The sequence below is a fragment of the Salarias fasciatus genome, chromosome 15, assembly GCF_902148845.1.
Source record: "Salarias fasciatus chromosome 15, fSalaFa1.1, whole genome shotgun sequence".
Taxonomy (NCBI): domain Eukaryota; kingdom Metazoa; phylum Chordata; class Actinopteri; order Blenniiformes; family Blenniidae; genus Salarias; species Salarias fasciatus.
The window spans coordinates 18,346,796-18,360,534 of record NC_043759.1 but is presented as its reverse complement, the minus strand read 5'-3'; the positions used below and the strand labels follow the sequence as shown (position 1 = coordinate 18,360,534).

Here is a 13,739-nt window from a genome sequence, read left to right as displayed (position 1 = left end):
TTGTACAGTTTAGTTGTCGGTTTGAATCCCAAACTTACAACTGAATGTAACTTCTACTACTTTGAGTGCAGTTTATGTCATTTATCCAAAAGAAATAAAGTTTTTTGAAAGCGTGGGCATGTACCACAACTCTACATTTTGTAGTCTTTGTAAACTTAAATAAACAATAAACAACAACAACAAAAAAGGTTCTGAGGATGATGATGGCAGAATAATAATCTGACTCAGGGATAATGATTGATCTGTAAATTAAAAAAGCACACCGCAGGGAGCGTCAAATTCACGGAAGCTCATGCGAGGAAACACCGACGCACATTTTTTATCCAGGCATTAAGTGACTTAGTGCAGGTGCAGGATCGGAGCTAATCAGCTATGGCTGCGGGCCGAAGGTGACGCTTTTCACTCACAAAGCACACGTGCACGTGAAGTTAGGAGAAGCAGAGGCACAAAGAGCAGGTGCAAAGAGAAGTTAGACAGTGGAAGAAACATGGGAAAAGAACAAGTCAACTGAAAAATATCTGCTAGTGCATTTCAGTCAGCTATTAACCATCATGGTTGTTGTTGCAGTTATGTTGTTGTACAAATAAATAATGTATATTTGCATAAATATCCATAAATACTTTTACACAGGCAAAATTAAGAGCAAATAACACAAATGGTTACCCTGCCGTGTGTTTACTTATATATTTAAATATAAAATCATTTCTTTTTTAAAAACGTATTTAATCACAAAGCCGGGGCCGTTTTCCAGGTATCTGCTCCACTAATGAAGTCTGTCGTTTCTCCTGAGAGAGTGAAGTTACAGTAAGTAGCTCAGGGTTAAGTGAGTCTTATGCAACCTGTGGTAACGACATCCTAATCCACTTAAAAGACAAAAACACACGTGACCTGTCAGAGTCGGGGTCAAGCGGAATCCCTCCCTGAGCAGACCCACAGACACACTTTCATCCACACACTGCTGATATGTTCATAATCAGATATGGATCCTCCGGTATCAGCTTCTGAAGCCCTAACTAGGCCTCGCTGTCGAGGCATGCGCTGCAGTATGTGTAAATTCAACATCGCAGTGGGCTGTAGAGAGTATAATCACATTGTTCCAGTTCTATCTGAATTTTAACGTACGGCGCAGCGGGTTCCCTTTGGGATCTGCATGAATGCAGCGCACAGGTGTACGACAGGCTTTTCACAGGACCACACACTCCAGTCCTGGGCCGAAATCCTCCCGCAGCATCAGGAAACACACACATGTCAGGAAGAGTCAGATCCTGTCTCTTCGTCTCTGATCGTCAGAACGTGGGACCGGCGTTCGGAGTTAACCTCACCTGAACCGATCTCCGCAGGAATTAAATCACCTGGGCTAATCTGTTGCTCTGATAAGGGCCAGACAGCAGACTGCATCTAGTGGACTTTATCTCATTAGGCACTACATTAAACAGCCAGCCAAGAGGAGCACACACCGCTGCAAAGCAGTCTCACACACACACACAGACGTGTAAACAAATATGCAAATGTAAAGCATGCAAAAGGATAGCTTCATAAAGAGCACATAAAAGATAACGAATGTGTGATTTCCAGGGGCAGATACTTTTATCTGGGACATAAAGTGTGCTATCGTATCAGATCTCTTAAAGTTAATGTGTCACATAAAAGATTATCTACATGAAGAAATAATCGATAAAACATTCCAGAAACTCAACGGTAAAAACAAAGTGGCTCTTCTCATCTCAGCGGCCTGTAGTTTGACAGGTTTTTTTTTTTTTTTGGTGTTTTCCTTTCACCAGATGAAGGGTTTTCACACACAGAGAAATACGGAGCATTCTGAGTTACCTTTGATAAAACTATGCAAATGTACAAAATCTTTTACTTCATTGTCACCCTAATCTAACATTTCAAGTAATTTCAGGTTTTAATCTTGGTAACTATATCATTGTCAAAGAAAAGATTGAAAGTATTTCTGTGTTTCTTCTGCATGAACAGAGGTCAGGGTCTGTCCTGACCTGAACGGAGGACAGAGATACAAGCATGACTCTTTCTTTTGGGGATTTTTATTTTCAAACTGATCCCAAGTTGAAAATTTGAAGATACTTTACTTTTAATTTCCATGATCTGTCTGCCAAACTCATCAGAATACATGACTATTTGTAATAAAGTTGATTTTGTTTATCGTGTGCAGCATCTGGCACAGCCGAATGTCTGCTGGCTCGCAGCATTGCTCCGTTATTTACTGCAGTCGGGGAATTTTGAGCCAGTGGATCCATAAATGTAGTCTCAAAATTAAACTCCTCGATATATTCTGAGGTGTTCAATTAAAGTGGCGAAAATAACAAATTCATCTGTATAATTCATTTATATAATCACATAGTGTTTGGTGTTAAGTACTTGGTTTGAATGCAGGTCAGAAATCCATACATCAAATTATTTTGTTTAAAATTCAACTTTATCTTATTGATTCTCATTGACTCAATTAGGGGAATTACTTGTCCTATCAATGGTTACTATCATACGAACATTAACAAACACAAAAAGTCAAAACCGCAGAAGTCAAGCAACAAGCAAATTCAGCAAACGGGACAAAAACAGGAACCGAAGTGACACCCAGGAACGACGGAGAGGAAATGAGCTCAATGCAGCAAATGAAACCGAACCCGTCTGGTTGCAGTTAAACATCAAAAATATTTTTACACTGCTGAGCCCGAACCGAAGACAGGAGTTCAATAGCCGCTCCGCAGGGATGCTGCCTGTAACAGAGCACCCAGCTGCCAGCTATTGACCCCACATCCAGTTTTCTCTGAAGAGGGAAAGAGAGAGAGGATAAAAAAGAAAAACAGTGCGGGTAAGAACAGGCACAGTTGGCACGTGTTTGCTTGCCTCCTTTACTCCTCATCCCAAAACTCACAGCCACCAAATTTCAGCCTCGGGGAGGAGAAGAAGGAGGAGGAGGTTGTGGGGGAGACACAGCTGTCGCATTGACTTCCAGAAGTGGACAGACACACTCTGCGACTCCAGCGCCCATCACACACATTAGCATCAGGGCCTCACACACACACACACACATCTCTCTGTGGTGTAATCTGCTTAGTTTACGTGGGACTCAGAGTCATCCATCAATTACTGGGGTGGCGGGAAAGACTATTGACACTGTGTGCAAACACCGCTGTCCCACTGCACAGGGGCACTCAGACTTTTAAATGGTTTACAGAGGGAGGAAGGGGGGCAGGGGGAGAGAAGAGGAGGAAAAAATAAATAAATAAATAACCAGGAAACAAGGAGATAGCCATCCTTCACAAACCGAGGCAAAGTCTTTAAAGTTTTGCGTCTTTAAATAGAGCGACTGGAGGGAAATGACACACAGAATGACGGATTGACTGACAGACGAGCGCTCGGCGTGGGATCGGTTTCTCTATTGATCCACGGCACTGTACAGGGATCAGAGGTCACACATACACATGCGTGCCAGAAACCTTAGAAGGCCTGTGGGATGAGCTTAAAGCAACGTAACCATAGAAATGTCACTTTAATCTGCCGGGGCCTGCTGCTCCTGCTGCCGTCTGCTTGGGGGTCAGACGGTCTTTCAAACGGTTTTTTTCACCTATCAGGAGATCCTGCGGTCCCACTGGGGAGGAAGTGAGTCACTGCTGGGAAGCACAGGAAGCCTCTCAGGCGGGCCGGATTTCAGCAGGACTCGTTTAAAATTGTCTCATGAATATTGGAGACTGAGATAAACTGTCCATCTGCATGCTCACACTACTTCTTCACACAACTTGGCTGCACTGCCCCCTGCTGGTGGAGGAAACACTGTGTAAAACACTGACCTTAATTGAATGCATTTTTTTTTTTTTTTTTTTTTTTTTGGTTGATCATTAAAGAACACAATGAGGCCCCTAATGGATTCACAATGACACATTGGTTTACTATGATTGCTGCTGATCTGCAGGGTCTTCGAGTGATTATGTAAACCAAGCGTCTCCTCGGGGAGTTCACATGTTCCCTGTGTGTGTGAGGGAACTCTCTGTCACACTTCATAAATGATGCATTCAAGGTGAAGCAGTGACTCTAAATTGCCTCTAGAGCTGAATGTGTGCACCGTTTGCCTTCTCCCATAGTTGAAGTGGGATCGGCTCCAGTGCGCCGTGACTCTAATGGATGGATGGATGGATGCTGTAGGCATGTATGGTAACATGTATTTAACTTTTTGGTAACACTTTACTTGAAGCACCTGGTATAAAACATCATAAGTACATTTATAAAGCATTATAATGCCATTATAGCACGTGTAGCTATAGTTATAAACACTCATAAATGATCACAATGCCTAACCCTAACCCTAACCCTAAATCTCAGACCTGAAAACGTCTGCATCCTGAACACTTTCAGGGACTCAATCTTCAATATGGCTGCCAAAAAACAGGAAAGTTTGCTTTTTCACGTGTTGATATGTGACGTCTACAGGTGCACGTCTGGTTCCCAGGCCCGTCTCATGCAGGCGCAACGCACCACTGAATCCTGGACGTCAGCATCACACACACACACACACACACACACACATACACACACACACACCTACTGCTGATGTCAGGAACTATCACGGACACGTTCACATACCCACAGACTCACAGCGTGCAGCCGATCCCATCATATCACTTCTATCTCCACAGGTGGTAAATTCAGCCCTCTGGCTCGGTGTCAGCATGTCTACAATAAACACATCAACACAAAACACACACACAAACACACACACAGACACACACACACACACACACACACACACACACACACACACACGTACAAAAAGAGCTCTCCTGTCATGCTGGATTTTACTACATGCATTCACCCTCCAGCTGTATCTTCACCCCCCCCCCCTCCGACGCAGGCCGGCACATCCCGTCAGCCGCTCCACAGGTGAGCCGGTCTCATCTCGCCACACCGTCTCGCACCTCAGACATCTAACGCCAATACCTGTCCCTGCTTATTTCCTCCTCATCTCTCAAATCCTCTATTCTTCCCTCTGTTTTTTTGTTTTTTTGTTCTCCATTCTGTCCTTCATCATCCTGCGGTGGGCCACTTCTGGGATTTTTCAGCTTTGAGGATTAAAAATGACACCATCCTCCCTCCGTCTTCATCCTGAGCCACTCAGTGGGGTTTTCGGGAGCCGGGTGGTCTTGCGGTGACCCCCCCCCCTCGCTCGCCTCTGCCCCTAACCGTCCGGTCATCGCCTTGGCGCAGTCCGCCGATTCCTGGCCACGCCAAGGTACACCAGTCAAAATGTAATTTTCTGCAAGATTACACATGATAATGACTCGCTTTGGAGGGTCGCCATAAAGGATGACTTCCAATTATAGATGCATAACTATCGATCTGTCAACAGGAGCAGTGAGGAGGGAGAGAAAGAGGAGAGGAGGAGGAGGAGGCGACAGCTGGACAGTAATGTTCTGTTTACTGACATCTTTCTTGATAATGTGCTCACACACACACACACTGAAAGAAACAGTGGGTGCTGCTGCAGACAAACTAACAATCCCTCAACTGCTGGCAAAGTCCCATCAGCAAAGTATTAACAAGAGCCCATGAAACGCTGGAGCGACGAGTTCACCTGAGATCAGTGTAAAACCTCTACCTGGTCAGAAACACACACATATACCCCCCACCCCCCCACACACACACACACACATACATGTGCTACCACTCAAACCCCACGCCGGACTGTTTCTGAGCAGACAGAGCATAATAAAAAAAAAAGCACACCAGTCCATTTTCTGCAGTTTAAAGCCGCCCGGTGCGACTCCCCCCCCCCCTGCTCACCGGTCCTGGCGCCTCGGCTCTGTACTCACTGTCAGCTTCATCCAGCGGCTGGCCGGTCCTCCGCTCTACAGCTGCAGTCAGTCAGTCAGTCTCAAGGACAAACGCTCCAGCTCTCCTCGCCTCCGGTCTCTGTAGCTCAGTGATGCAGCAGCACGCACACACACACACACACACATACACACACACACACTTAACAGACACAAATTCATAAACACACACACTGTCTCTCCTCTCAGGATCTCACTCTGATCCAGAGCTGAGTTTACTCACCTGCCTGTCTCGCTCGCTCACAGTGGGGGGGGGGAGTCCTGGGAGAGTGTGTCAGACAGAAAGTGTGTCTCAGAGAGGAGGAGGAGGAGGAGGAGGAGGTGGTGAGGTGTGTGGGGTTGGAGGGGTGGGGGGGGGTGGAGGGGTGGGATGGAGGACACAGCCAGCACTCCCTTATATGCAGAGGGAGGTGGTGAGGAGAAGGGAGGGTGGAGGACACGGGAGCGCTCCTGTATTCCCATAGATACAGAGGAAGAATTTCTATTGCAGTCTTGATGTGGGGAGAGAGGGTGTGTGTGTGTGTGTGTGTGTGTGTGTGTGTGTGTGAGAGTGTGTGTCGGGGGCGGGGGTTGAGTGAGCATCATATTTCAGGGATGTTGAGTCAGCATGTGAATGGGATGCATGTGCGGATGGAGTTGGAGATATTTAGGAGGCGCGTTCCTGTGAGCAGCGGTGAAGAAATGACAAGAAAGTTCTGCCAGTGTGTGTGTGTGTGTGTGTGTGTGTGTGTGTGTGTCTGCTTGACGGCTGTCAGCGTGATCAGCTGGAGAGGCTCGGAGTCAAACTGGCTCTCTTCACGCTGAACTTCCAATGTGCTTTGACAGGTTCATTTTGCAGCTGCTCCGGCGCGGTGACCACAAACTGTGAAAAATAAGAAAGACTAACAGAGTTCTCCACAGCGGCGCTCTGCACCAGGACTTCTGCGAACACGGTGGTGTAGTGGGCTGCACCCTCACCTCACTGCTAGAATGTCATCAGTTTGAGTCTTGACCTTCTGTGTGGAGTTTGCATGTTCTCTCTGTGACAATTTCCCGTTTGTCGGTTTCTCCAACAGCACAGAAACGTGTGTTCAAGGTGAAGAGCAGATCAGACTCATTGTTCTTATCAAAGACATCAAGCAGCAGAGACAGTGTTGCGTTAAAGTTTTAATCAGATGTGACCAAAATGCTGTAAAGAGGGAATACTTACAAAATAACTTTTTTTTAAAATCTGTTAACAAAATACAGTGAATGAAAAAAGAAAAGTAACGTGTGACTCCCCTTTCATCCTGCGTGACACTGTAGCACTACGGGAGTTTAAAATGTGTTGTGAGCACAATTCATTTCCAGACGCGGAGCCTGGTTACAGCTGGATAAACTGTAATGATGCAGGATAAAACTGGAAAAACCAGAGCTGCTCTGGTGTGTTTCCATAGTAAACATGAGCAGCGACCGGCAGGAGCAGCCGCGGCTGCACATATATGAGTTACAGCGTTAAATCAAGACAGCTTTAGTTTTTATGAATGAACTTTTTGGAGAGATAAAACGTTGCGATGGTACGAATCCTTCCGAGAAACAATAAAATGGGGGAAAAAAAAAAAAAAAAAACGTCCGCTCACTTTAAATACAGTGTCTTCTAACTGCATCACATTAAAGGAACCTAAAACCATTCTTCAAGTCTGACCTACTGAAACCTTTCATTCAAAAACAGTCTTGTGCAATGTTGAAGAAAATCCTGTTTGGTGAAACAGGAACCGGGAGCCGGTTCTCTGACGTCTGAGGTAAGAGAGGGGACTGAATATCTCCTCCAACGTGGAGGTTCTGGAGACCACGTGTTTGCAGAAAGTCTTTTTTCTTTTCTTTTTTTTTTTCCCCTGTGTGGAAATCCTCAGCGTCTTGCAGTTTTCCCCAATATGGAAAAGTTTTCCTTCCGCCACAGACTCGGTTGCCATGACGAGCCTCGCTCCCTGGCCGTCCCACATGCTCAGATTATTCCGGAGGATTTCCGTCGGCGCTGCTCCTTTTTGGGGGGCGTCTCATCCGGAACCCGCGGCGGGTTCAGAGTCCTGGCCGCGGCCGCTTCAGTTGAAGCCTAGACCCGTGCCCTTTGGCCTCTGGGAGGTCCGGATGGGCTCCGTGATGCCCCTGCCGTCGGGGCCCAGGCCCATGCCGGGGCTCCAGCCCATGCTCTGCAGCATGCGGCTGCCCAGGTTGCTCTCGGGGATGGGAGGCGCGCTTTCCCCGACCACCCCTGAGGGAGAGAGACCCCGGGTTAACACAGACCTGATCGCCTGCTCCTGTACCCTGTTCTCCAGGAGGTGTGGAGCGGAGCGGCCGAGCGGGGGAGGGGAAACAGCGAAGAGCCAAAAATACAGCAAAAGAGGCGCTTGGTGAAAAGCGGCAGATGGTGTGTTAGGTGTGGCGAGGTGTGTGTCCAGTACCTGAGGGTGCAGTGGAACCGAGGGGCGCTGCTTTCCGCCTCCGCTTGACGTCCCCGGTGCACAGAGAGCCAAGATGCCCGCTGGTCTGTCTGCGGCGGCGACCAGACGACACAACAACACGGCGGCGGCGTCAGCAGCGGCTCAGACAACACGATGGAACTCTGTTCAGTCGGAAGAGCGTTCGGTCCTCACCTGCTGGCCGTTTTCACCGAGCAGCTCCTCCGATGCCCTCGGTCTGTCCGCGGATCCCAGTGCAGCTGAGACGAAGACGGGGACGAGAAAAATCCTAACTTCAGTTTGTCTTTCAGCAAAAAAAAAAACAACATCAATTCAAACCTCGGGGGGGATTTCTCACCTGTCCGTGTTCCCTCCTGGAGCTCGGGCTGAACCAAGGCCTGCCGGGGAAGAGAGCGGAATTAAAATGCTGCGTGGCATTGCTCCAAAGACAGGAAGTGAACAGCTTTTAATCATCATCTCTCACTGGAAGCGAAGTGTTGTTCCACCACTCAAACTTCTGCAGAAACCCAAGAACTTTTATTGACTTCTGAGAGACCTCAGGTACATTTGGACTGCAGAAACATTGCCAGGGTTTAATACTTTTAATTGATTAGTCTCCACTCTACCAAAACCTGGAACAATCACGGAAGCACTCAATCAATATCGCTGCTAAAACCCACCGAGTGACTCCGTTTGATCCACCGTCCAATAAGAGGAATAATGAACACTGATCTGTGCTGCCATTCGATTTGTTTGTATCTTGAGTTATTGCTCATTTAATAAAGTTTTTGCTTCATTCAACCAAATTTTACTAACTACAAAAGACGAATTGATTTCAGATCAAAACTGTAACTCATTGTCTGACTTTTTTTTTTTGTATTCACAATACAAAATACTTTACAGTTCAAAGTGCTGCATAATAGAGCAGAATAAAAAAAAACAGACAGTACAATCTATTTTCATCAAAAGTTGAGACAGAAAGAAGAACTAACTCGTGCGAGTCTTGTGCTGATCTGCCAAGTCTCTCGCTGAAGCCCTGAGCGGAGCTTCCCTGCAGCCCCGTGTCCGACCCCTGCTGGTTTGCATGGAGGCGATTCAACCTGGCGTGGAACCCTGAAGGACACAGCGGAGGATTAGTGAGGCGCTCGCATTAGGCCCATCGGCATCGCTTCAGAAACACAGGCGGCTTATTTGAACCCGTTTAAGACAAACTGTGTGCTTTGATATATATTTTAATGGTCATCATCAAAATAAATTAAAAAAAAAAAAAAAAACATCTGATGCTAATACTTTGAGATACTGGATGTTTTTATTTTCTTAAAAGCAAAAATTAAATAAGCATAAAAGCAAAATGGTTAGAAATAGTTCAGTTGATGCATCCTAATAGAATTAACTCAACTATAGAAAAAAAAAGTGCAACCTGTCAATTCAGTCTGATTTTAAGACCACAAAGGCAAAGCAAGTAAACTGTAACGTTAACGCGCAGTAGTTATTTGTAAAAGATTGAGATTTTCACTTTTGTCTGAGATTTTAATTTTGCGGCATAATGCACTTTTTTGTTTTCCACATTAAGAATTTTGTATTACCCGTTATAACTGTATCCAGGTACAACTGGGGAAGACCTGCCGTCTTTGTTTTTATTTCAAGGAAGTCTCACAGCCCTGCAAAACTTGTTTACATGGTATAATTTTCACTCAGAGTTGCATGTGACTCCAAAATAGGTGATTTTTTCCCCCATTTTCAATAACTTTATTGCTACAAACTGAGTATCTACATGTCTGTGTGAACCTTTTGCCCCCTACTGGTCACAGGTGAGACTGCAACAACAACAATGCAATTCAAACATCTTTACAGCCTCAAACTTTCTGAAAGTGAGCCAAATCCTCACTCTCCAGCCTGTGCGATGGTTCCATACCTCTCTGTTGCCCGGGGCTCATGAGCGGGAAGGACCCTGTGAGGATGCTGTTGAAGACCGGGTCAGTCAGATCCAGCTCATCCGACCCCGTCTCCCGCTCCCACCACGGAACCACTCCGGCTATCCCGCACGCGCCGCCCGGAGCCGAACCGGAACCCGGCTCGCCCTCGTAGAACCAGTCGCTCTGTTCGTCGTCGCCTGAAAGGAGATGGTGGGCAAAAGTGTCACAGTGATTATTGTGTCTACAGATGAATAAACACGTAGCTACATGCGAACAGTGTTGGTAAAATGTTTGAAGGTGTACCTTGTCTCCCTTCATCATTGGTATAAAGGCCTCCGTCACTGCTGTTGCTCACACTGCTGGTCTCACTGAGGAGAGGAGAAAGAGAGTGAGCTTGGTAAAAGTTGGCAAAATTAATTGGGCAATGAAAACATAAAATATGGGCATTTCTGTTTTTTTTTTTGCAAATTTAAGGGGAACAAAGAAGCTGAGACATCTCTGCCCACTGAAACTTCCTCCACCAGGAACAACCCCGGAGCCTCACACCAATTCACACCTCCAACGGGAGGAGAGCAGGAAGCCTTTTAATCAAATGTGGGAACTAACTAAACTTCATCCTCACAAAATAAAAGAGCAGGTACAATAAATATCTGCCAAAAAAAAAAAAATAAAATAAACACAGCTGCCAGATATAAAAATGTAACTCAAATCACAATATTTGCAGACAATAGTGATGAATCAGATTCACAGCTTGTGAGCTTCCTTCACGCAGCCAATATACATGTTATTAAGGTGGATTGTTGGCTCTAATTAGTCAGGATGTGTGGTTGTGTGTCCTGTCAGGGTGTCTTCATCCAGTCAGCTGGGATCAGCTGGATGAGGCACAACAGAAGGTTTATGGATGAACTGTAAAGCCCACTGCATTTTCTGTTAGATTTTGGTGCATTTGAGCTCAACTGTCTGGAAAAAAACACAACTGAGAAACTTCCCTCTACAGGCAAGTCTGCCTTACCTGCTACATTGCAGATGTGCACAGACACACACACTCAACGCAGACGAGCTGCAAACGTCTTGAATCACAGGAAATAAGAAGAAAGTCAAAACACTAACCACCTGTCACTCATGTCCTCATCCGAGCCCTTCTGCTCCTCCAGCTCCATCTTGTCCTTTGAGCCTTCTGTGGGTGAAGAGATGGGGTCCTCGCTCTCCACCACCACCCCTTCGTCTGCGGCCTCCAGTCCCAGCCTGTGGGTCGCCAGCTTCCTCTTTTTCACCCTGTTCTTCCCTCCTCCCGAGCCCACCAGGCCGCCGCCGCACAGCTCCATGGCGACCCTGCTCTCCCCTGCGCCCAGCCTGTGCGGCCTGCCTCCGATGCGAGCTTTGGGGACGGGCGGCGGCCCCAGCATGGTGGAGCAGGGCGGCTCCGGCTCCGCCGGCGGGTCTACGGCCATGCGCTTGACTTTGCGCCGCCGCCGGAGGCTGCGGGTGCCCTCGGCCGACCCCAAGACGGCCAGGTCGTCCGGCCAAAGCGGCCGCTTGCTGCGTCCGATGTCCGCCGTGTGAGGGGTTCGCCTTTTAGGGCCGAGCTGCTCATCTGAGTCGCTGTTGTCCCGGGCATGGCTGTTGGCAGCGGAGACGCCTCCTGTGCTGGCTCGATAATCCTGCAACACATGACACTGTGGTGAATACCAGACAGTGATACCAACGCTAAATTAGGAAACTTTAAACAATCAAGGAAGCCGGTTAAGGATAGAAGCAAAACAGGGTGAGGCGCTGGTATTCACCACTGGCACAAAAGATGTAAACAGATTGACATTTCATATGCAACACCACTTTAAGAATGATGCTCGCAGATGGACTCAAGTCACAGACGGGATTATTGCAGAGCTTGTTTTGCAGCCTGCAAATTCTCCTATGAAATGTGTACAAAAGTCAAGACAGCAGCTCGACTCAACCAAGCTTGTTTGATTTTCTTGGCGTCTCCCAGGAATACCTTGTGCTCCTCCACGCTGGACTCCGAACCCTCGCTGAGATGGCCCGTCTCCCACGGTGGATGAGGGTTGTCCGAGCGCCGCTTCCTGCCCCTCCGCTTCCGGGCCTGTCTCTTCAGCAGGCAGCCCACTGCTAAAGCATGGTCGCCTCCATCGCCAAAACCACCACGGGCAGCTTGCTCTGAGCTCTCTTCCAGTGCTGACACCAGGTCATGGACCAGCTCGTCCATTGTCCGGCGAAAGTGCCTGAGAGAAGAGAAGAGAGGGAGCCACATGTCACACAGTTTAATCAGAATGTGAACATTGTTCTGTTGTGTGCTGAGCAGTTAAAAGGGGCAGATAAACATCTTAAACAATCATTCAGACTTTGAATCTTTTTGTACAACTGAAACAGCTTTGACAGAAGCAGCAAGAGTTTTGCCAGACCATCATCATCCATGTACAAACAGCCATGGAGAGGCGTTCAAGCACTTATAATAAAAATCATACATTGCAGAGCTTCAGCACATAATCAATATTTATTAGTTTATAGTGCTAATAGAGCTGAGTGCAACCAATGTCGATTTTCATCATTTCAAGTCTGGTAGGAGCAGAGAAGACGACAGGGAGCCAGACCGGACACCGACACTGACTGGACTCCAGTGTAATGATCTTAAGAAGCTGATGAAAAGGCCAGCTGAGGCCGAGCCGGCTAACAGCAGGACACAAGATGAAACTGCATGACCCCAATACAAAGCAACACACGTTACATAAACGCATGAACGGAGAGCACGCGATCGTGTCGATCAAACACAGTCAACTATCATAAAACACGATTACTCACGCTGATAATTCTTAAAGAAAGTGTTTTGACAACGCCTCTTTGCTCTGATTGACGACTTAAGTACTTAGCATTGTATGCTAACGCTCCCACGCTACTCGGTTACGACCATGGGAATCTTAAAAGATCGCGAGGATATGTAAAGTAGCGTCACTCTTTGTTAGTTTTAAAGGCTGTCCTTGCAAAACGGAAATAAACAAAAAGGAAACAAATCTTCAGGTGCTGATGAGCAGGATAACGGCTAGCCGAGCCTACATTAGCAGGGTTAGCTTCGCTCTCCAGCCGGCTGATTCACAAGTGGAGTGGACGTGAAGACTTTAAAGACCACCTACCAGCCAGTTCCCGCTTTGCCGATGGTTTTTAGATTAGCTGCACGGAACATTAAAGCCACCAGATGCCGGATACCTTCAGCCAGAAACACATAGGTATAGCATAGTGATAGAAAAGCTAGAATCTGGATCAGTGGGAGGACGACACCAGCCAGAGCTGTGATGCCTTCAAGGACCACAGGAAATAACCTCAACCGTAGAGCAGGATATTCACAACGTCTGATTTTTTTTATTTTATTTTATAAATATGTATTTATGTATTAAAGTAGTGGGCCGCCATATCCAATAGTTAAAGTGGATGAAGGATTTCAGATTCAAACTGAACAATTGAATCAATATTATTTGTAAGCATCACCATTTAAGTGTTCTTGAATTGTTTTCCTTTATCTATATTTTAGTTAGCGAAATTATCCTAAGCCT

General features: G+C 46.7%; 1 protein-coding gene across 2 annotated transcripts; it reads right to left on the bottom strand.

Annotated features, from left to right (window-relative positions):
* Positions 1-7,609: 7,609 nt before the first annotated feature.
* Positions 7,610-13,475, bottom strand: gpatch2 (G patch domain containing 2). 2 transcript variants are annotated; one of them, XM_030110134.1, is made up of 10 exons: positions 13,323-13,475; positions 12,173-12,416; positions 11,290-11,840; positions 10,483-10,547; positions 10,179-10,376; positions 9,256-9,376; positions 8,622-8,661; positions 8,459-8,523; positions 8,267-8,355; positions 7,610-8,076 (listed from the first exon to the last, which is right to left on the bottom strand). In XM_030110134.1, the coding sequence occupies exons 1-10, from the start codon at positions 13,370-13,372 to the stop codon at positions 7,907-7,909; spliced, it is 1,593 nt and encodes a 530-aa protein (XP_029965994.1). In that variant the 5' UTR covers positions 13,373-13,475; the 3' UTR covers positions 7,610-7,906. The 2 variants fall into 2 exon arrangements, with proteins under 2 accessions (XP_029965994.1, XP_029965995.1); XM_030110135.1 differs by having other exon boundaries at positions 11,293-11,840.
* Between the last annotated feature and the right edge of the window lie 264 nt (positions 13,476-13,739).

Excerpts from the sequence above, each read along its gene's own strand:
- gpatch2 (XM_030110134.1), bottom strand. The coding sequence starts at position 13,372 with ATGTTCCGTGCAGCTAATCTAAAAACCATCGGCAAAGCGGGAACTGGC. Across the intron at positions 9,377-10,178 it reads GAGCCCCGGGCAACAGAGAG|GGTTCCACGCCAGGTTGAAT; the intron begins GTATGGAACCAT and ends TGTGTCCTTCAG. Across the intron at positions 8,524-8,621 it reads CCAGGAGGGAACACGGACAG|CTGCACTGGGATCCGCGGAC; the intron begins GTGAGAAATCCC and ends TCTTCGTCTCAG.